Source organism: Aegilops tauschii, chromosome 2 (genome assembly GCF_002575655.3).
Source record: "Aegilops tauschii subsp. strangulata cultivar AL8/78 chromosome 2, Aet v6.0, whole genome shotgun sequence".
Classification (NCBI taxonomy): Eukaryota; Viridiplantae; Streptophyta; class Magnoliopsida; order Poales; family Poaceae; genus Aegilops; species Aegilops tauschii.
In genome coordinates this window covers 444,958,772-444,981,658 of record NC_053036.3, presented here as the reverse complement: position 1 = coordinate 444,981,658, position 22,887 = coordinate 444,958,772, and the positions used below count along the sequence as shown (strand labels likewise).

At 44.6% G+C, this 22,887-nt stretch overlaps 3 protein-coding genes across 6 annotated transcripts; 1 reads left to right on the top strand and 2 right to left on the bottom strand.

Annotated features, from left to right (window-relative positions):
* Positions 1-585: 585 nt before the first annotated feature.
* On the bottom strand, positions 586-6,712 carry LOC109746448 (sister chromatid cohesion 1 protein 2). Of its 2 annotated transcripts, none has more exons than XM_020305569.3 (16): positions 6,460-6,712; positions 6,154-6,330; positions 4,890-5,223; positions 4,760-4,800; positions 4,640-4,686; positions 4,063-4,112; positions 3,859-3,984; positions 3,643-3,768; positions 3,329-3,534; positions 3,120-3,246; positions 2,296-2,468; positions 1,854-2,212; positions 1,718-1,757; positions 1,591-1,615; positions 1,367-1,502; positions 586-1,052 (listed from the first exon to the last, which is right to left on the bottom strand). In XM_020305569.3, exons 2-16 carry the CDS (start codon positions 6,278-6,280, stop codon positions 930-932), a joined length of 2,040 nt encoding a protein of 679 aa, XP_020161158.1. In that variant the 5' UTR covers positions 6,281-6,330; positions 6,460-6,712; the 3' UTR covers positions 586-929. The 2 variants fall into 2 exon arrangements, with proteins under 2 accessions (XP_020161158.1, XP_020161159.1); XM_020305570.3 differs by having other exon boundaries at positions 2,326-2,468.
* A 2,912-nt stretch (positions 6,713-9,624) lies between these two features.
* On the top strand, positions 9,625-10,914 carry LOC109746446 (uncharacterized). Its single transcript, XM_020305568.1, has one exon. It carries the CDS (start codon positions 9,625-9,627, stop codon positions 10,912-10,914), a length of 1,290 nt encoding a protein of 429 aa, XP_020161157.1.
* A 3,659-nt stretch (positions 10,915-14,573) lies between these two features.
* Positions 14,574-18,178, bottom strand: LOC109746450 (cyclin-dependent kinase G-2). Of its 3 annotated transcripts, none has more exons than XR_006670367.2 (8): positions 16,291-18,178; positions 16,065-16,193; positions 15,813-15,948; positions 15,591-15,679; positions 15,392-15,503; positions 15,170-15,276; positions 14,904-15,077; positions 14,574-14,830 (listed from the first exon to the last, which is right to left on the bottom strand). XR_006670367.2 is itself a non-coding variant. In XM_020305572.4 (7 exons), exons 1-7 carry the CDS (start codon positions 17,802-17,804, stop codon positions 14,984-14,986), a joined length of 2,181 nt encoding a protein of 726 aa, XP_020161161.1. In that variant the 5' UTR covers positions 17,805-18,163; the 3' UTR covers positions 14,574-14,983. The 3 variants fall into 3 exon arrangements, 1 of the variants encoding a protein (XP_020161161.1); XR_006670368.2 differs by having other exon boundaries at positions 14,574-14,833; positions 16,291-18,163; XM_020305572.4 differs by having other exon boundaries at positions 14,574-15,077; positions 16,291-18,163.
* Positions 18,179-22,887: the final 4,709 nt, after the last annotated feature.

Sequence of the window (22,887 nt, the reverse complement as noted above, 5' to 3'; positions counted from 1 at the left end):
CGTGCTTTTACCTCATTATTAAATCCTGATCTACGAAATGTGGGGGATCGTGCCAATTACATGAGATATTATCATCACATTTATGGTGTCGTTTTAAACTGTCTTGTATTTGGATACCAATGTTATTACCAGTGCCTTGTGATAGCTACTCAACTGTCAGGTTACCACAGTAAATATGAGTTCAGTTATCACCCAAATAGGTGGCCAAACTGAGCGCCTCAATTGGGAACTTATTTGAGGTGTAGTATGACACAAACTTGCCCTACCGTCTCAGTGCCGTTGACAGGGTTTTGGTATTCATTTTTCATTCTACTCTTGGCTGCTCCTTTTGAAGTATTGTGTTATCGCGCACTGCATGAGAAGAGATGAAGATCCCAGAACATTGTATTGCCAAAAATTATCTCTTATTCGACAAGAACGCCGTCCAAATTAACCCCAGCCCTCCCATTGGACAGGTCACAGGTCCATGTGCAGTGAAGGTCGCCTCTCAAGGCAAAAGCAACAGACTTGCTCCCCCTAAGAAAAGAAACTGCCAAGAAAACTGATCCAAAAATTACCAAGAAAAGAAATTGCTCGCTCTCGGCATCAATCAAACCAGGCAGAGTGTTTTGCCTGCTATTTTACTCATTGGCAGATGCCATCAGCATTCAATATGCAACCGGCAAGAAACTGCAATCTGAATAAACCCCCTCCTCAGCTAACTTACATCCCGCATGCGACCAGCAAGAAACTAGGCCTGCCGTTAACTTAACCGAGCAAGATCCTAAAGCTCTCTCTATGTAATCCTGACCCATACGAACGAACGATCCATATATACAACTGGCCTGTCACCAGTACATATCCTCGAGATGATGCTACGGGATATAGCAAAAAGCTGAAACTTGAGTCCTCTTCTCCTAAAACTACCCACCTACCCTGACATGCTGCTGCTAAGAAGTTGAAGGGGGCACTGGATTCTGCAGCATCGCGTTGAGTTGTGGAGTTGCAGAGATTGTGATGTTCTCATAGGGCTTCTCCTGATTCACGTCTATCAACCCGCGGCTCTTTAGGATCTGCACAAGAGAGGGGTACGTAGCTTATTAGCATTTATTTATTTACCTTGCAAGACACAAGCAACTGTTGGCAAGAATAAGAATGGAACAAATTTTGCAAATTTACAAAGACGCGCGTTGCAATGAAAGAGGACACGGCATCAAATCGCATTGCAGAGAAGAATATTTCTTACTTAAGAATGAAAAATGCGATGGATATGCATAAATATGTCAAGACACCGAGTGATCGATCATTTGTACCAATCCATGCCTTTTATCCAGTTCAATCTTTCAAGAAAAGAACTCAACTAGGAAACATGTTACGGCAGGCTTACCAGAGTTTCATAGAAGAATCTTGCTGTGGTTTTCCTCTTGCTGCCTTCAAGGGCTTGGCCGAGCGTCACAGGGACATTACTTTGCTCCTGGGACTTCTGGTCCAAGAATAGCTGATGGAGGCACTTTGCTACTGCCCTGAAATAGTGAACCTAGAGAGTAAGTATTACAGGCAGACAAAAGCAGGAAGAATACAAAGGAAAAGCAACAACAATCTTGTTCTCACCTAGTTCTTGTTGAAAGCGGGAAATCTGCAAAAATAATAGTGAGTGTATAAGAATAGGATGACAAAGCACAAACATCAAACAGCACGAGCACAAGCAGTATAAACTGCTATAAGTTGTAAACATTACCTTCATCTCTGGCAGCATGCTCTTCATCCATAGGAATATCCTGCAACCAGAGAACATACTCAAATGAATAAAGTGTGGTGTAAAACCATAATAGAATCTTTTTTCCCACCGAGTTTAGATGTAGACGTTTGCTTACCGCATCTATATCAGCAGTCAATGATTCATTGCGCAATGCACTGTGACTGGTTGATTCATACAATCTCTCTTCTGGCAGCACTGATTCATCTCCATTGACTAGTGTGTTGTTCTTTTCATAGGGTGTTTCATCATTGCATTCACAAACATCTTGACTTTGCTGACTTTGATTGTAGCACCCAACAGGAGTCTGGATGCCATTTGTCAGTTCATCTGGGACACATTCTGTTTCTTCATTTGCAGCTTCCTTGTGGGGATTGTTGGATTCAGCAGGTTCATATGAAAGACACTTCTTTGCTTTAACGGATTCCCCACATGAGGCATCAGCTGTAGTAGAATTAAGGCGCACTGTAGTCGAATCTGTTAAAATAAGATGGTCAGCTAAGCTGATGACCAAGGTTTGCATCAATAACTGAGCCTGACTAGATGAATGATTGACTTACATTGAATAATTGGCTCCAGGAAAGCGCCACATTGAATAATTGGCTCCATGAAAGTATCCTGCAGAGAACGGAATCTTGGCTCCCTCCAAATCTGATGGCGAGTGTGAGGCGCCTTCCTTCTTTTGACGACAAGATCCTCTACACCAACCCCATCTACCATTTCTCTCATCGTGCTGTAGGGGGACGTTCCAAAAAAAGTATGAATGGGCCATGTATATAGAAATTCAACGTTCCATCACCATACTGCGGAATCACCTTAAAGAAACCATGCATATCCTATTTAAAGTTCCATTTTACATACTGGATCACCTTAAAGAAGCATGACAATGCAGATCAGCCCCTCCCAATTCTCAAACAAAAAGAGGAAACACCTTAAAGAAGCATGACAATGCAGATCAGCCCCTCCCAATTCTCAAACAAAAAGAGGAAACACCTTAAAGAAGCATGTCAATGCAGATCAGACCACTCCCAGTTCTCAAACAAAAAAAAATGGTTTGCAACATATGGAAGAGCTTGTGCAAGCTAGTTATTTTACTAACTCATTGTGCTGTAGGGGGGATGTTCCAAAAACAGTAACAATGTTATAGTATGAATGGACCATGTATATAGAAATTGTTCCATCATACTGCAGAATCACCTTAAAAAAGCATGAAACATATGGAAGATCTTGTGCAAGCTCTTCCATATTACTAACTCATTTGCACCATACAAACTTCTTAAGCTGATAGAGAAGTTCAAACTGGCTGCTAGGATGCATACAAGCACACAGGAATATGCAATGCAAGAGATGAAAGAGCTTGTACAAGCAAGTTACTATACTTAACTCATTATCAAGGATAACATTCTCATCCCACAGCACCCAAACTTTTCTCTTATTGTGTAACCCCCTCCTCCTTTTTCTGGTAACCTGGCGCTTCTCATTTTGAGCAGGTGTTGCAACCACAAATTTTTCTAGTAAATGAGATAAATATGTCACAAACATGAGCAAGATAATGACAATAAGTAGAATAGGAAACTTCTCACAAAAGTTAACCTGAGGCTCCCTCTCGCAAGGGCTCTGGAGTGGAAGGTTCCAGAGACTCTTGTTCCTCGATGTCAGGAATTTCTACAGATAGTGCTGTGTTCGGTTTTCCTACCGCTAACCCATTTTCTGATTCTTCGACTACAGGATGATTTTCATCAAGATCTGCACACACCACATTCTCCACAGCATTCACAGGTCTTTGCATTTCTTGATTCCTGAATCAATGCATGCTTAATAATGTCAAATTACAATGATAATTTTCAGAATTATCTTGAAGTAAAGAAAGTTTGATGTAACAAAAGAAAGGGAGTAGCAATACTCACTCCGGCAAAGGGGTAGAACAAGCAGGATCACCATTCACTTCTCTTCTAGCTTTCTTCACCTCTTTGCTTTTCTCTGGAAGGTCACTTGCTTCAGCCATCATATCCATCGCCTCAGGTGGAAGAACACTGTTTCATAGTCTCATATTAGCAAGCAGAGAGGAACAAGTCTGCTCTTATGAATGATTCAGGAGAGGGAGTGATAGTTCATATACTTACTCCTTCACTGGTGTAAAGCAAGCAGGATCAGGATTCTGACTTTCATTTTCAAGTTCATCCCCTATGTTACTCAAGTACAGAAGATCGGTGACTTCATCAGTGACACTGATCATTTCAGTTGGGATGCTGCATCAAGAGATCAGCTCAGAAATCCACTGGAAGTAATCTTTTAACACCATTAGGTAACATAGCCTATGTACTTACATGCATACTGGCACAACGTAAGCAGAGTCCAGATCAGCATATGGCATCCCCTGATAAGACATCTTAAGTTTTAGTTTCTCAAAACAAATAAGGCATAAAAAGAAGAGGAAGCAGACAGTATTGCATGTCACCTGCTAATGCAAAGGAACAAACGTATCTAAGGTAACACACGTGTGTGGAATAATTTACAAACCACAAACAAAATGGATACTTAACACCTTAATCGGAGAATTCATGAAACTACTGACACAGGACCATGGTAATCAGGTAAGGTAACACGTGGAACCTACTGTGGTCCCCATCAGTGGTAGAACAGGATCAATCGGTGGAAGGTACAGGGCGCTTAAACTGCTGCCTGATGCATGCAAGCTTAGTAATTCTGTCTGCCTGGGAAGTATCGCATTTATAGATCATATTAGGTGGTAGGCGCATGCAGTAGGAAACTGCTGCCTAGACTACATAGCATATTTTTGGCAAGCTCCCCAATTTCTTTGTTTCAGATGTTATAAGAAGCATTTCACTCTATGCGCATACATGTCTTGATTATTCAGTGAATGGTAGGAAGGAAGCTGGGTACCTCGTACAAATTTGGCATACGCTGATGTTCATCTTCCAACAAAGTATCTGCACAAAATAATTGAAGGTCATAAATGATTTCTTAGCAATAACAGCAACATCAAGTTGCAGCATTTGCTACCTTGACGAGGCAATTGGTGATGATCATCATTGTCATCCTCTCTGCAGAGGAATTTACAAGGATCAAATGAGACACCACACTTCAAGCAACAAAGAAATGAAACTAGTTTACGGCCATGCTTGTTCATTACCTGTCTTCAGGTATCTGCAAATCAAAAGAGTCGAGCTCAAATCTTTTGGGTACGGTGAAGATTGGTGGAAGATCAGCTGGTTCGTCCAATTCTGGGACTTGAACTACAGCAACTCTTTTCGCTCTTCTAGTGTCTTCTTGGTCTAGCACCAATCTTCTTGCACAAACACCTTTCTTCCCTCGCTTTAGAACTTTCTTCCCTCTTACAGTAGATTCAAAAAACTGATTGCTGTCATAGCAGAGGTATTCCACCTTCTTGCAGTAAATCCTAACAACGCCAAGCAGAAGCAACCCAAGTATTCTGTAGGTGGTTTCAACGTCGGGTAAAATCTTGTCTGCCATGAACAGAAAAAGTGTGAGCTAGTCATCACAATACTATTAGAAAGAAAGAAAATACTTGAAGGGCTATGTCTGTCAACAGAAAGACGCAATGTTCAACGATATTCAAGCAGTTTCCCAGTGAATTCAATATCGTTATGTAGTTTTTGTCGACAGTAAAGTTGGTTCACATGGTATATTCAGTTGGTACCCCAACCTGAAACTCAGCTCAGGTTCACGCCTGGATAACGTAGATTAAAAAACCATATGTGAAAAGTTCTCGCCGGCCAAGAGCCGTGAACTCCAAACCATCCACAAAGACCGTCCGGTGGCCACCCATAAAAACCCTCCGTTGGCCAAAACACCCCATGGTCAGGTTCAAGTTTTTTATCAACATCCTAACATTCATCTTCTAATCCTCAAAAAAAAATGAAATATGTTCCTTTCCCCCGAAGGAAATTTGAAACGCCACAAGAACATAAAAAAAAGATAGATGTGCACATCGATGCTTCCTAAAATCGAGAAGAAAAAGTTGAATCACCACTCCAGCAACCACAACCTAGTAAGGGGAACCGAAGCCACAAGAGAAAAGAGCGGTTCTCTCTTGGTCTTCTTTTTCGGGTGAAGAACCAAAGATTCCCCTCCCATCTTTCACTCATCACACTGTGTAAGATATAAACCCCTACATAAACCCTCCCAATCTACTGTTCCACTCGCCCCACGAATTAGAGACCCGTATTCTCCTCAAGTCCTTAACCAAGCCAGGAAAGAACATGAGACCGCCACAAAAAAGAAGTTTCTTTTCCCCACAAATTGGAGAGATTCCCTCCTGGCTTAGGCCCCAACCAAACCCAAGAAACCCTCAAAACCCCACAAAAAAGAGGGAGCTTTCGTTGCATTGCAGGAGGCGGGTTATGCGGAGGCAAATTAGGCGTGGTATCGCTTACCAACGGAGGAGGCGACGTCGGTGCGCAGGACCTGGTCCCTGGTGAGCGCGGCGACGCCGCAGACGCCGGCCACCCACACCGCGCCCAGCGGGCCCTTCTTGGACAGCATCGTCTTGGAGTAGAACATCGCGCCGTCGCCGGGCACGAGCAGATACCGAGCAGCCGACCTAAATCACACTGCGAAAACAAACCGAATTCCGCAATGAGGCGACGGGCGCGAGGCAAATCGAGCCAAGAAAAGGGGGGAAAGAACCACGCAGCGGCGAAATCAGAGAGCAGATGGGGAAGGCAAAGGCAAGAACTGACCAGAAGCACCGCCGGCAATGCCCTCCGTCGCGGCCGCGGGCGGTGAAGGGGCGGTCCTCGTGCGGGGCGGCGGCTCCGCGGTCCTCTGGGGGCGGGGGCGGGAGTTGGAGTCGGAGCCGGAGCCGGGTGGGGAGGCGGGGGAGGGAGGGAGGGAGTGGGGGTAGAAGTCGAGAGCGGAGGGGAGGCTGGCTTCGAGTGGAAGGAGGAAACCCCAGGCGCAGAAGGAGGAGACCGGAGGGGGAACGGCTCGCGTGGGGAAAAGACGGGAGCGCCCCTGGTGTCCTATGATACGAGACGTTGGGATGGGAGGCTTTCGTTTTGGGAAGTTGCCTATTTTCTTGCTCCTTTTGAATTTCGTGTTTAATCGGTTGCCGTCTTATCGGGGCACGGAAAACGGAACGGTTTTAATGCCCCGTTTGATCTTCCTTGCAACGGTAAGTTTTTGGGTTTTGTACCGCGGCACAGAGCTCTGGAGCCGTTGTGTCTTGTGCGGTGTGAAAACAAATTATGTGTGAAAAGGTTTTTGGAAACAGAAATCGACGCGATTATAGACCTGCCATTCGATGATTATAGACCGTTGTAGACGTGGCTGCACTCCCTAGGCCATGTTCAAAAAAAAATTACGTTCATTGGTTGTTTTTTTTCTAAAAGAGAATAAAGGCTCTCTTTTTAACATGTAGTACATAAATTATAGCACACCCTGTGGAAAAAAAAATTACAACCAAGCCTTCCGGGCACCGTGTCCTCTACTTCTAGGACACCGTCGTCGCCGCACTTCGTTGCCAGAGGCCCCACCTTGTATCCAACAGTTGGGAAGTCGTAACTCGTAACTCGTAAGGCTTCAGACTTGGAGAACCAACACCCCAAAGAAGAAGTACCTGCCACCATAAAAAGGATCGCCACCGAGCTAGCACATCCGCCATCTCATGAACAAGACCTCCACTGTCGTCGCAACAACGGTGAAAAGAATGCCGATGCAACGGGGTGGAGCCAAGAGAAAAGATGTTGGCGGTACTAATGTCGCCTTGTCACCAGCAAACCGACAAGCTAGATACACGTCCCATAAAGAGTGGTGACAAACCATCCTCATGGACTCCTCACCGCAGGGGAACCCCATTCCACCGTTGGCATCGTCACTTGCATCGGGCAAGCTAGATACACTGCCCAAAAAGAGTAGAGACAAACCATCCTCATGGGTTGCTCGATGTCGTTGCCGAGGACATCGTCGTCAAGGTAGAACAAAGCCAAGGGAACCTTATTCCACCGGCATCATTATCGCCGCAAAGATGGAGTCGGGGAACGATACTTCACCGACGGCGTCATCGACATCGGGAAACAAACCGCAAATGAAGATCCTGGGTTCCCAACCTCCCGTCGCCAGAGGAATGGACCGAAGGGGAGTGGACTTATGGCCTCTTTGGCGAGGAGAGAAGGGATACTGAGCACTTCCCTTTCGCAAGGAACGAAGAAGGGGAAAGGTTTGAACATTTCGATTTATTTCCCTAGAGTATTATATTAAAACTTTCTAGTTAGCCTATTGAAAAATTCCTTGCTAAATAAACATTTTTTCTTATGAAAGACAAGGTTTTGCAAAAAAAAAAATGTTGTATTGCATATCAGAAGAAAAAAATCTTGACCCCAGTTTGGCAGCAAAGTTTTTAAAACTGCGATGTTCTAAAACCTCAATATTCCAATGCTTGGTCAATGGATACTTCAGTTTTGAAAAACCAAAGTTTAGGAAAAAGCCAAAAACATGATATTGAAGATACCATGGTTTATAAAACGGTTGTATTGATGTTTAACAAACAAAAAAAACCATGGTTCTTGGGAAAAAATACTATGCTCCTAATAAAACTTTAAAAAACCAGGACTGCCGAATGTTAATAAATAATAAATTAGTGGTTTTCTAGCAGATTTGGAGTTGGCCTTTAGGGCACATTCAATGCGTGGGCGCTTGCATGGGCGCTTAAGGAAATAAAAGAAAAGAAAATTCATGTAGCAATGGCGTTAACGCCCAGTCCTCCAACGCAATTGTAGCTGCCCTTACTGGTTAGATAACCATCACTTTTGAGTAGGTCTGTAGATGCATTGATGCATTTCTACATTTCAATATGTACTGCACTAGCAACCAGTTGCAACAATTTAGGCCGTCCGCATCTGGATGCATAGACTGAGAGATGCAATAAATCTCTTTATTTTTCTTTCAACAAAAGAAAAAATGCGTATTCCGTACCACGTTAATAAATTGAACCTTTTTTTTTTTTGCTTTAGCTGATCCAGGGATGACTTCCAGGGAAAGATTGAATGTAAGAACACATCTGAACAGTACTCGGTGGATCCGCACCGCGGAGCCCTCTGCGGTAATTTTGCTTTGACGGATGACTACGAACCTCGGATGAGCAACGGGACCTAAACCCGAGACGGACAGGATTTGCTAGAGACGGCGAGAGAGAGCTCAGGCGGTGGTCGCCTCATCGGTGCAGGCCAGACAGTGTTTCGGGCCACTTGCCAGCCACATATAGGCGGCGAAGTGCTTTGTACGGCCTCGGCGTTTGCTAAGGCCAACCCCACCGTGCGACCCTATCCTGTTCGGCCCCGTCCGTTTGAGATAAAACGGACGAATAGCGCGGCCCAGTGCGCGGCCTCAAACGGACAAATGTCTGAATTCCGTCCGTTTTCGATCCATCCCTGGCCCAAACTTGCGCTCGGTTTGGGGTGAAACGGACGCGCGCGGACGGCCTGGACGCACGCCCTTGTCCCCAGTGGCCCGCCTGTCGGGGACACTAGCAGTCCCTCCGCTCCCAACGCTTCCACCCTCTCTCTCCCGCCCCGCCCCGCCGCCGGCGCCGCCGCTATTCTCCGGCCGCCTCCTCACCGCGCAGCCTCCGGCCGTCCCTACCAAACCACTTCTCAACATGGCCGCCACCACGCCCGTGCTTTGGCCGTAGTTTTGGCCGTCGATCAGAGGTTTGGCCGTCGCCGTCTTTGCCGGCCGCAGAGGGGACAGGACCGCCGACGACGCACCACGGCGGCCTCGGCAGCTTCCGACGAGAGCTCCAGAGCGGCCAGTAGCCGGCCGACAACCACCCCTGCTGCGTCGAGGTGATTATCGCTGCCTCTTCGCCACCACGACCGCAAGGTGTTCGGCATTTTGCCCACAAAGGTATGGACAGTAGAGACGAGTTTTTCTTCCATCACTTCTTTTGTTCATTGGACGATTCGTCGTCGGATGATGAAGATCTTGTGGTGGCTGCACTGGTCGTTCACGACCACATTCAACGGCAGCTTCCTCGGTACAGGGGGTCAGTCCCTGACCGTGCTCCCAACCTGAACCGCAACAGGGAGAGAGGCCACGCCCTGCTCTATGCTGATTACTTTGTCAACACCCCGCTCTTCAAGTCGGATAAATTCCGTCGCCGTTTTCGAATGGCAAGGCATGTGTTCAATCGTATTCGAGAGGGAGTGGTTGCTCATGACCCATACTTTGAGTGCAAGACGGATGCCCTTGGCAAGCTTGGATTCTCCTCTTACCAGAAATGCACCGCGGGCATCCGCATGCTTGCATATGGAATTCCAGGCGATCTGGTGGATGAGTATGTGCGTATGAGTGAGACAACATGTCTGATGTCAATGTACAAGTTTTGCCAGGCTGTGATCAAGGTGTTTGGTCCAGAGTACTTGAGACAGCCAACTGCCGCTGATACAGAGAGATTGTTGGCGACCAACACAGCTAGAGGCTTTCCAGGCATGCTTGGCAGTATAGATTGTATGCACTGGGAGTGGAAGAACTGCCAATTTGCTTGGCAGGGCAAGTACAAGGGGCATGTCAACGGGTGCACTGTCATATTAGAAGCGATGGCATCGCAGGATCTTTGGATATGGCATTCTTTCTTCGGCATGGCAGGTTCTCACAATGATATCAACGTGCTGCAGCATTCTCCAGTCTTCGCGAGGCTTGCAGAAGGCCACTCCCCACCTGTCAACTTTGAGATCAACGGCCACCAGTACAACAAGGGATACTATCTAGCAGAAGGTATGTATCCTCAGTGGTCAACTTTTGTGAAGACAATCTCGAAACCCCAAGGTGAGAAGAGAAAGAGATTTGCCCAAATGCAAGAGAGTGTTAGAAAGGATGTGGAACGTGCTTTTGGTGTGCTTCAATCCCGGTGGGGTATCGTTCAAAACTCTGCACTGTCACGGGATGTAAGGAAGCTTTGGGAGATGATGACTGCTTGTGTGATCATGCACAAAATGATCGTCGAGGACGAGCGTGATGAGAGTATCTTCGACCAAGGATTTGATTATCAAGGTGAAAATATTAAGCCCCTACACCAAGACCCAGCCACATTTGAACAGTTTGCCCAATTCCACCGTGAGATGCGTGATTGGCACACTCATTTGAATCTTCAAAATGACTTGGTTGAGCACTTGTGGGATCACATTGTCAACCAATAGATGTATTGGTCCATTTTATGTTCCGTCAAGATAATTTCGATTTGGTTGTAAAACTATTTTATTAAAGACAATTTCAATTGGGTTGTAAAACTATTTTAATTTTCAGACAAATATTTTGGTTGGAAAACTAGTTTTAATGAAATATGGGCATTTTTGGCCTGACGGACAGGATAGGGCAAACGGTTGTGGCCGCACGCTGGACGCACGACCACCGCATCTCAGGACACGCACATCCCAGGACACGCACGGCCACGACCCCATTGCCCTACCCAAACGGACAGTCACGCGGTGGAGTTGGCCTAACTGCCGGGCCCATATGTTCCCGCGAGGCCCTTTGGTTGGTTACCACGTGCACATCACACGTGACAACCACAGCTACTCTATCGGCAGCAGTGAGTCATGTCGACGAGAAACAAAGCGGTACTGAGTGTGCACCGCCCAAACGAACTGTGATGTGAGAAGGTTCGTGAGCAGACCACATTTTACTGTCTCACCGCCAAACGTTCTTCCAGTAACATATATGCACTCATGGAAGTATTTGATTCTCTAACTAATTAACGAGCTATTTACATTTATACATGTAATAATAATCACATCGAGTGTGCGCTGCAGCGGAGAGTAGTATTGCTTGAGTCATCCAGACCGAATTGCCTCTCGAGTTGCGCGTGCTCCTTGCTTGGTCATATCCCCATCGACCTGCAAATAATGGAGTCTACACAAGCCCACGCCAATGGGTGGTGAGCAACAAGATTACTCAACTATGGCAATCCAGAAGACTCGAACCGTTGGTTCAGCGGGGAGTGCAACAAAGACACGGAATGACACTATGGCATTCACGTCCAGCGAGGAGAGCGATATCAGGCTGCTTGTTATACAAGAGGAGAACTATTTATATCACATACTAGTAAAGAAGCCTAAAGTGTTCTTCTGCTCCCGAGCTCAAATGAGCTCCGATGAACAGTAAAATCAAAAGAAAATGATTTTTTAAAGTGCTGAATTTTTCTGGTAACCTTTGACAAAATATTTCTATGCTTGCAAATTTTCATCACGAAATGACACTCATGGAAGTCATGGCAAAAAAAATCAATACTCCAAAATAATTTCAAAAATAGCAGTTTTGGAATATCGATTTTGTTCTTTTTGCCACTGACTTCCAGGAATGCCCGTTCCTGATAAATTTTTGCAAGCACATACTCCCTCCGTCCCATAATATAAGAACCTTTTTTCGTTCTTATATTACAGGGAAGAGGGAGTAGAACATTTTGTCCAAGGTTAACACAAAAAAAACAGAAGTTTTTCATCTTTTTTTTTTCTATTTTTCATGATTTTACTGTTCACCAGGGGCATTTGACGTCGGGTGTAAATGCTAGAAGAAGCATCCTGCTCTTCCATAAAGTGACGAGCCTCACAAGTGCAACTCTGATTCCGGGAACACATGCACATTGGATAAGCAGTGAAATCCAAAAAAAAAGAAACTTCCTAAAACATTGGCAACAAATGTTGCTTTGTTTTCTACTACTCCCTCCGATCCATATTACTTGTCCTAGATTTGTCTATGGATCGGAGGGAGTAACAAACTTGCCCATTGTCATGATGTATTTGCATTCGTGAGGTCCGGGCAAAAAAAAAAACCAGTGCTACAAAACTTTGCCAACTCAAACAAATAAAACGTTTGCATGTGTAGCCACCAACAAAAACCCCACTCTACGTGTCTCAGTTATCAACATAGGTTATAATGCACTCCCTCCGCCAGTAATTCAATTCCAGTCCTGAGATGTTCTAACTATTTTCTGATTCGAGTATATAGACACATTTTAGTGTCTTTCTTCATTCATTTCAGTCCGTATGTAGTCCATATTGAAATATGTAAAACATCTTATATTTGCGAACAGAGGGAATAGACTGTTTTCTATTCTGTGCACCGATACCACTGCAATCTTTCTATTCTGCGCGCCGACACCACTGCAACTACGCAAATGTTTATATCGCAAAAACATACTCAAGCGTGCTGATGGGCTGATATATCTTCCGCAAGACAACTGAAACTAAAATAAGAGGCAAACAAATGGGCAAGAAATTGATCATCACATTCGACAACGCAAAACTCCGAATCACCAACGTCATACAGAATGAAGTGGCAAGTAGCAATTGAACATTTGTAGTGGCAAGGGCAGCTCATGTTAACCCATGACAAGAAAAACACTACTACAAAAACATCAAGAACCATAAGCAGTTATGCATCCCCAAAGAGCATGCCAAACGTTTGTTCCAAATGTGGCCCATCAAAACAACCAGGCTACCATAACCAAACTGGGGAACAGAGAGCACGCAACACTAGTATTTCAGCCTAATTTTGACCTCCTTCACTAATCTAAATAGCCTCAATTTCATGGAGGTGAGTAAACAATGCCAATGTTGTGGCATTTACATCAGTCAAGGAGGTATTTCAAATAGAAAACAAAGTGTCGGCCATATGGGAGAGGACGAAATGAAAGTTCAACAAAAACCATACTCCATGCAAACAAATAACAGATGACCATCCCCCAAAAACAGCTAGATGAATATGGTGCATTAATAAACAAGGAAGGATAGTAAACTGACCAGTGACCACTATGGCTCACTCAAGTAACAGATGAATACACTTCAAGACCTCCCACAAAATTTAGTCACTTAGGTACAACAAGCTGGCGGCCATCAAGCTTCCTCTTGAAGCAGCCACAGCTTAAGCTGCAGACGTGTCACAGATAGAACAGCTGTAGTAAGTCCAACCAACTCTCTAGTACTTGAGCAGAATGTAAAAGTAGTTATCACCAAATGCAAACAACATAGCGATGGAGTACATCTTTGGCTACCAATAGCACAGAACAGCAAATTTACACACAAAGAAGACGTGGGAGAAAAACTTAACAAGCGAACCACATTGCTCAAGAAGAGATATCCCTGATCTTCGATCTTGTCATGGGCAAGTAACCAGCTTCGTAAAACGGACATTTAGACTAACTACCGGATAGAAATGAAATCCAAGTGCTCCCTTCATGTTCTCAATTTGCTCGGCAGATACATGTGTGTCAAAATGGCACGATAAATATAAAATAGAAACATCGCAAAGAGTAACTAAAGAAACATAACATTCTTTACTCGTATCCTAAATCGATAAGACATATGACGCACAGGCATGGAAGAACAGCTCAGATAAAGGAATTCTTGGTGAATAATACAATGTCTGTTAGATACTTCGATACTAACACTGACTTGTATACATCGTCAAGGTGCAAAAGAGAATACACCCATCCAGGTTGGGTCTTCATTCAAGTCATGTTTTGCACTTTTCTTCGTTCTCTATCATTCTCTTTTTTTCACCTTTTTTCAGAATTGGGAGTTCTTAGCGCTACGAACATGATTAGGATTTAAGACGGTGTTTCTTTATGAATACTAAAACAGAGCCCTTGGGTATAGATGATCTTTCAGAACACGTATTCATCAATTTTTAATCAGCAATACATCTCTTGAGGTAAACAACTCTTGAATATATTTACCTTTCAAGTTGTATTACTGTCCATGATTTCCTGAAGAAAAGCTAAAGGCATCCTTCCCCTTCGCCACTTTCATTTCTTGCAAACAAAATGCAAAGATCAAAAGAAAAGAGCACTATAGGAGCAGAGAGAGAAAAATGATAGATTCTTATAATCTTATTGTAAATCCAACACACTGAGCATTGTTTACAACGTACCAATCTGGAATATTTTACATACAGAGGTTCCAAAGGTGAAACAGGTGTAAGTGTGTAGCCAATAAAGCCAACAGGCCAAACCTTACGATGGAGGCAGGTTAGATTTGCTTTCATGATCAATCTGGTCGGAGTGCTAATCCTGTGAAAAGAATTCTATGATGGGCCACAAGTCACTAAGCACAAAGCCTGCTAAAGAACGTTGTCAGTTGCTTGAAGACACCAAGAAGATCTGATACTTCATGTCCATGGCACATCTCACCTCAGAAGCCATCTGACCTCACTGATTCAGGTTGAAGCATAGCAGTCAGTACGAACAAAACCCAAGCAAGCGGTTTGAGCTCAGCCGAAAAGGCCACGGTTGCCTTTTGCTTGCAGTTCTTTCAACCGTTGCTCCTCTAGAGGATCAGGACTCTTCATATACCGTCTGGTACGCCTGTATATTTTATAACATTAGATATAAATGGACTATTGAACATAAATGTTTATAAGCATAGGATATGCAAAACTGATGGGTAAAAAAATTACCTGTCCAGTTCGTTTAGAGCTGGAAATGTTGGCATGAAGTCCTTCGACTTAGGTAGAGGTACTTCACTGAACCATGGATGCTCCAATGCAGCCTCAGCTGATATACGCTGTACAAGAAAATCAAGTGTCCTTAGTCAGTAATATAAATGACAATGAAGCGTAAAAAATTGACAGCGCAAGATTCATGTAGTCACGAGTCCCATTGAAGAGTATTAATTTTACCTTCGCAGGATCATAAGTTAAGAGCTTATTCAACAGATCAAAACCAGCTTCAGATAGGTTTGGACGCCCAGAAAAAGACGCAGCTGGGAACTTATCCCTTAATCTGTTGTACCTGAAGAAAAAAAATCAAAATATGATGCAATCATACAATCATATACGCTCGGTGGAGAAACAACAAAAGCAGGTATAAGAAACATACGGTTGTTTAACAAAGTTGACTTTGACACCAGGTAACTTGGCATAACCAGGCCATATCTTCTCATTAGGTGTGCCAAGTGTTCTAAATATCTACAAGAAAAGTAGCTTCACCATAAGCTATCATTGAATACATATCTATATTGGCGGCTACAGCTATCAGCAACATAGAAGAATATGCACTGTGAAACATGCATGGAAAGCATACATAAGACAAATGGAGTACCTTGTCTAGCTGTTCAAACTCTGTTTTTCCATTGAACAGTGGTTCTTTGGCGAGAAGCTCTGCCATAATGCAGCCCACGGACCACATGTCAATAGCAGTAGAGTATTCCTTTGTTCCTAGCAATAGTTCAGGTGACCTGTAGCCAAGGAGGAGAAACAGACATTAGTGTGATTTATAAATAAAAGAACTTACAGTGAAAAATTAAGGTAGTCAAAGCGCTGCTGTGGAATCTGATGTTGGCTGGTGACCTACCTGTACCACAAAGTCACAACCAATTGAGTATAAGGTTTTAGTGGGCTCCCATATTGACGAGACAGTCCAAAATCACATATTTTCAACTCACCACGGTTATTCAGCAATAGATTTGAAGTCTTCAAATCCCTGAAATAAATAAGATGCATATCATCAGTACATAGTCAACAGGAACCTGGTCATATAATATTTGAAGAACAAGAACAAAAGGTAAGCTAACCATTACCTATGAAGTACCCAATTGTCATGAAGATATTTTACACCCTCTAATAGCTGAAGCATTAAGCATTTGACCTCACTTTGGGTATATGGCTGCTTCATTGTCTCCATGACACCCTTAAGATCATGCTCCATGTACTCCATCACCATAAAAATACTATCAAGACTACTGCCAACTACTACTTCCTTAACGTCAACAATTGAAGGGTGATGGAAAGATAAAAGGATGTTGATTTCCCTAAGAGAGGTCAACGGGAAACCTTCTCTCTCCTTTTCCATCTTGACCTTCTTCAATGCAACAATCTCAGCAGTCTTCTTATCCTTTGCTCGATATACAACACCATAGGTGCCTTCATTAATCTTGTTGAGCCTCTCAAACACATCAACACTTCTGCAACCTTGCAGCATATTGATACATCGATGAGCCGGCTTCACTGGCTCAGGGGTTTCAGACCTGCGCACTTCATCCTCCGAATCAGAAGATAGAAGATTAGCTGAACCATTAACACTAGCCTCCCCTCTATCAACATCCATGTAGTCACCTTTACCTAATTCCAAATCTTCCTTCTCGTCGTTACCCATTCTCCCTGAATCAGATGACCTTGACATGGTCCTCCGTCCAGAAATATCACTGGTCACAACCTCCCCAAGTTCTGGAGTAGGAGTCTTCTTACCCTGCCCCAGCTCAGCGGAATCTGCAGGAGATAAGCCTTTCTTCTTCCTCAGTGTTACACCCTCCTCGTCGTCATCGTTAGCACCTGCCCACCTTGAAGTTGATATGTTCCTCATTGTTGGGTACTCCTCTTCCTCCTTTACTTTACTCTCCTCTTCATCCTTTACTTTACTCTCCTCTACCTCAAGCACTTTACTATCCTCCAGCTCGTGCAACTGCTCATTGTTCCCAGTATCAACAGCAAGGTCCACATCCATTGGTGAATTCTCCACGACCAATCTCTCTGGGATGTGCCCCTGTGGCGGCAGCGGAGGAGGGGGAGGGAGTTGAGCAGAAGAGGACTCCACCACTTTCTGGTCACTTGCTGTATCAGCAGATGCGGATTCCACCACTCCCTTCACAGTCACTGCACCAGAATGCAACGGCGGCGGCTTTGGGCTATCCCTGTCCCAAATTATGGGCGAAAATTTCCTCTTTTTACTGGGCGAAGGGGCAGCAGGCGCCCCCACCGCCACCTCGCCCTCCCTGCTAGAACTGGCCAAGGTGTTTTCCCCCGCCGCTCTGCCTGACCTCCCACCAGAGTCATCTGACGCACTCCCGCTGAGCACCTCGCCGGGCTCCCGGTCCCCAAGCCTGGTGGAGAGGCGGCTTTTGGGCGGGTGCGAGCGGCGGTGGCCATAGCCGTTGGAGAATTCCCTGCCACCGCTGCTGCGCCCGCCGTCGCGGCGGCGGTCGGCGTCGCTCCGGTGGCGGTCGCCGAGGCTCTGGCTCCTCCTGGCGGCCTCGGCGTCGGGCTCCCGCTCCCTGGCCTCGTAGTCCCTGTACCCTCCGTGGCGCCCGGCGGCCATAACCACGAAATCCGAGCTCGGAGGAATCCGAGCGAATCGAACGAATTGCCCCACGCCCGGAATTCCACGGCCAACCCTAGATCCGTACCAAAACCTAGAAAAAATGCGGCGCGATTCGGACCTGGGGCTGTGGTTTGGATCTGACCTCGGGTTCGAGCGGCCGAGTGGGGCGCGTGGCCTCCGGCCGGGGTGGTGGTGGCTGTGGCGGCGGCGGCGGGAGGCGAGAGGATTCCGGGAGGCGGGCGATGGGGTGGGTGGTGCGGCGGAGCGAATAGGATGGGGACGGAGGGGGAGTCGGGGACGGAAGCGAGCGAGCGGGTAGGCGCCGCTTCGCGTTGGTGCGGGGCCGCGGCCGGCTTTGCGGCTTTCCCTTTCTGGACTTGGGAAACCCGCGGGCTCCTCGGGGACGTGGTTTCGCAGGTGGATGACAGGTGGGGACAGCGGCTGCGGGAGGTTGGTGGGTCCGGCTGCTGCTGGTGGTTTTGTTCGAAACATGCTTCATCAAAGGATTCCGGGATCGGAGTTGGGCTGGGCTGGCGGCCGAACTCCGGGCAGGTGGTGGTTTCTTCGAATCTCTCAAAAAAATACTCCAAATACTTTCCCTAAAATTTTGAAATGATTGACATCTTCTTCTTTTTTTGCGACAAGAAATGATTGACACCTTATGCTCCAGTTTCATGGGATATCAAAATTCACTGCAACATCGTTTTCTATCATTTATTATGGGATCAGGTCGTTTCGATGTGTTTCTTTTTCTATATCATTTATGTGACTCTTTTTTCTCAGATTTATTTTAGGGTTTTTTTTTCTCAGATAAAAAGTAAGTCGGTTACAAGCATAGGCCTAAGAAATTTAGAAGGCTCATCCAAACAAAGTCGAACCATATTACAAGTAGCATGCCTAGCAAGATGATCTAGCACCTCGTTTAGCTTCACGAGGGCAATGCGCAAAAGTTACTTTTGAGTGCTCCTTGTGTGAAGGAGCACGAGTAAATACTAGTATAAAACTATCACTCTACAACCTTTTTTGAACAAAACACTACCACTCTACGGGTAATAATAATATGATGCAAAAAACTATCACATTCTCATAGGTACCCTTTTTGGCGTTTTAACCCTTTATGATAAGGGTGGCACACCAGTCGGGTCCGCGTAGCCATGGGGAGATAGCGACACTGATACGTCCATTTTGCATCACTATTTTTATGATATATTTTTTTGTATCGATGATATTTTAGCACGGGAATCCACCACGCACTTCAGAGTGCCAAATCTAATGATTTGGGCTGGACCGTAGTTTTCGACCTAGCCGATCTGGCCGGTCAAGTCGGCGACGAGAGTGATGGCACCAAAGACGAAGATTTGACCTAACGCGTAGATCACACTGGCGTTCATCGAGATCCCATCAGACCTTTGCGTTCACCACGCGGAACCTACATGGGCCACCATTGTCAGAGATGATTCCGGCAGAACTCCCAGTAGGGTATCCCGGCATGATGATTAGGTCGGAGGGGAAACATGAGACGATTTTACCCGGGTACAGGCCCTCTGATAGAGAACAAACCTATTCCCGCTCATTGTATATTGCGATTGAGGTGTACAAAGTACAGATAATACCTACGGATTGTAGGACGGTCTATCGATTAGCTCGGCCCCATCTTATATAAGATACGAGCCCCCTAAGATTACACAACCTAGTCAACTACGTCGATGAAGGGGGGTCTTCCACGGCTCTAACTTCCTTGTCTTGAACATCAAGCCTTCCAGAGTCTTCTTCTACGAGTCCCATGACGCTGCTACTTGTGCGCTGCGTTGGGATTTTCTCAAATAGGAGAGGATGATGCAGTACAGTAGAGATAAGTATTTCCCTAGGTTAAGAACCAAGGTTATCAATCCAGTAGGAGAATCAAACAAGACCTCATGAACATCACCTACACACAAAAGAACAAATACTTGCAGCCAACGCAAACAAGGGGTTGCCATTACCTTGGCGTAGTAATAGATAGGTAAATAAAAACACACAAAAAAATAACGGTAAATAAGTTGCAGCAAGGTATTTTTAGATGTTAATATATGATAAAGATAGACCCGGGGGCCATCGTTTTCACTAGAGGCTTCCCTCTTGAACATAGCATACGGTGGGTAAACAAGTTACTGTTGGGCAATTGACAGAAAAGCGCATAGTTATGACAACATTCTAGGCAAAGATCATGTATATAGGTGTCACGTCCGAGACAAGTAGACCGACTCCTGCCTGGATCTACTACTATTACTCCACACATCGACCGCTATCCAGCATGCATCTAGAGTATTAAGTTTATAAAGAACATAGTAACGCATTAGGCAAGATGACATGATGTAGACAAAGTAAACAATCAATATGAATAAACCCCGTCTTTTTATCCTTAATGGCAACGATACAAATATGTGTCACGTCCCTTTCTGTCACTGGGATTGAACACCGCAAGATCGAACCCATCACAAAGCACCTCTCTGATGACCCGCAAGTATAGAGGATTGATGACCCACAAGTATAGGGGATACATCGTAGTCCTTTCGATAGGTAAGAGTGTCGAACCCAACGAGGAGCAGAAGGAAATGACAAGTGGTTTTCAGCAAGGTATTCTCTGCAAGCACTGAAATTATAAGTAACGAGTAGTTTGATAGCAAGATAATTTGTAACGAGCAAGTAACGGTAACGACAAATAATATGCAGCAAGGTAGCCCAATCCTTTTGTGGCAAAGAATAGGCGAAAACGGTCTCTTATAATAAGCAAAGCGTTCTCGAGGGTACACGGGAATTTCATCTAGTCACTTTCATCATGTTGGTTTGATTCGTGTTTGCTACTTTGATAATTTGATATGTGGGTGGACCGGTGCTTAGGTGTTGTTCTTACTTGAACAAACCTCATACTTATGATTAACCCCCTCGCAAGCATCCGCAACTACGAGAAAAGTATTAAGATAAAATCTAACCATAGCATTGAACTTTTGGATCCAAATCAGTCCCTTACGAAGTAGCGCATAAACTAGGGTTTAAGCTTCTGTCACTCTCGCAACCCATCATCTAAGAACTACTCCACAATGCATTCCATAGGCCCTAATAAGGTGAAATGCCATGTAGTCGATGTTCACATGACACCACTAAGGGAATCACAACATACATAACATCAAAATATCGAACACATATCAAGTTCACATGACTCAACAAGATTTCTCCCGTGACCTCAAGAACAAAAGTAACTACTCACAAATGATAATCATGCTCAAAATCAGAGGGGTATTAAATAGCATAATGGATCTGAACATATAATCTTCCACCAAATAAAACCATATAGTAATCAACTACAAGATGTAACCCACAAGCACCAATCTAAGGTTCCGGTACAAAGATTGAAAACACAAGAGATGAACTAGGGTTTGAGAGGAGATGGTGTTGTTGAAGATGTTGATGGAGATTGTCGTCCCCAAGATGGGAGGTTGTTGGTGATGATGATGATGATGATGATGATGATGATGACGATGATTTCCCCCTCTGGGAGGGAAGTTCCCCCAGCGGAATTGCTCTGCCGGAGGGCAAAAGTGCTCCTGCCCAAGTTCCGCCTCGAGACAGCGGCGCTTCATCCCGAAAGTCCTCCCCTTATTTTTAGGTCAAAATGACTTATATACCAGAAGAGGGGCACCGAAGGTGGGCCGAGGAGGGCACAACCCACCAGGGCGCGCCTAGGGGCTCTGGCGCGCCCAGGTGGGTTGCGCCCACGTGGTGGGCCCCCTCTGATAGTTATTTGCTCCAATAATTCTTAAATATTCCATAAAAATTCTCTATGAAGTTTCAGCTCATTTGAGTTGTGTAGAATAGGTGGCCTGGCGTAGCTCTTTCAGGTCCAGAATTCCAGCTGTCGGTATTCTCCCACTTTGTGTGAACCTTGCATATTATGAGAGAGAAGGCATTAGAATTACTCCATAAAGCATTATTATGCATAAAAGCATCATACTAACAGTAGGAAAACATGATGCAAAACGGACGTATCAACTCCCCCAAGCTAAGACATCGCTTGTCCTCAAGCGAAAACCGAAATCAAAAAACATGTCCACATGCTTAGAGAGAGAGAGAGAGGTATCGATAAAAACAAAATATGGACATAGAAGCATCATGTATATTATTATAAGAGCAACAAACTTTATTATAGAACTTTTATCACATAACTTTTATCATAAACTTCTCATGAACAAGTAACAATTCATCACAACATCCAAAGTATAAAGCATAAACTCTATTGAAAACCAACAAACTATGTTCTCAGTCAACTTTGCAACTACAATTCATTATCTTTTCAGGAAGGGTCACGTATCGGAGCCTTTTGGCAAGTCCACATACTCAACCATCATACGGTGTTCTATGATTGCTAACACTCACCGCATACACACGAGCAAAAAGTTTCAACCGGACACATAGAAAGATAGGGGCTTATAGTTTCGCCTCCCAACATATTCACCTCAAGGGTGATGTCAACAATAATAACTCATGCCACCCATATCCAACTGGATATATGTGCCTAGATCTTTCCTCACCATATGGTGCTTACCAAAAGAGAAACATAAAAGGGAAAGAGAGATACTTTGACTCTTGCATAAAAGTAAATACATAAAAGTAAAAGATAAGCCCTTCGCAAAGGGAAGCGGAGGTTGCCATGCGCTTTTTGGTTGTATGCTCGATCTCTTAGTGCAAAAGAACGTCACGTTATATTGCCCCTTATGATAGCAACATTTATTATGCAGTCTGTCGCCTTTATTATTTTGCCATCACAAGTTCGTACAACGCTCAATTTTCTCTTACACTAAATGATCTAACACATTTAGAAGCAATTTTTATTGCCTTATTGCACCAATGACAACTTACTTGAAGGATCTTACTCAATCCATAGGTAGGTATGGTGGACTCTCAAAACAAGATTTGGTTTAAGGGTTTTGGATGCACAAGTAGTATCTCTACTTAGTGCGGAATTTTTGGCTAGCAAAGATGGGGAGCAAGCACCACATGTTAAAGGATCTATGACAATATAACTTCTGTGTGAATATGAACA

What these genes read in the sequence shown, in the direction of transcription:
- LOC109746448 (XM_020305569.3), bottom strand. Translation starts at nt 6,280, where the DNA reads ATGTTCTACTCCAAGACGATGCTGTCCAAGAAGGGCCCGCTGGGCGCG. An exon ending in TGTTCTACCCCTTTGCCGGA is followed by an intron (nt 3,535 to 3,642) that starts GTGAGTATTGCT and finishes GCATTGATTCAG; the next exon opens with GAATCAAGAAATGCAAAGAC. An exon ending in AATGTTATCCTTGATAATGA is followed by an intron (nt 2,469 to 3,119) that starts GTTAAGTATAGT and finishes GTCCCCCTACAG; the next exon opens with CACGATGAGAGAAATGGTAG.
- LOC109746446 (XM_020305568.1), top strand. Translation starts at nt 9,625, where the DNA reads ATGGACAGTAGAGACGAGTTTTTCTTCCATCACTTCTTTTGTTCATTG.
- LOC109746450 (XM_020305572.4), bottom strand. Translation starts at nt 17,804, where the DNA reads ATGGCCGCCGGGCGCCACGGAGGGTACAGGGACTACGAGGCCAGGGAG. An exon ending in GACAATTGGGTACTTCATAG is followed by an intron (nt 16,194 to 16,290) that starts GTAATGGTTAGC and finishes TATTTATTTCAG; the next exon opens with GGATTTGAAGACTTCAAATC. An exon ending in AGTTTGAACAGCTAGACAAG is followed by an intron (nt 15,680 to 15,812) that starts GTACTCCATTTG and finishes CTTTTCTTGTAG; the next exon opens with ATATTTAGAACACTTGGCAC.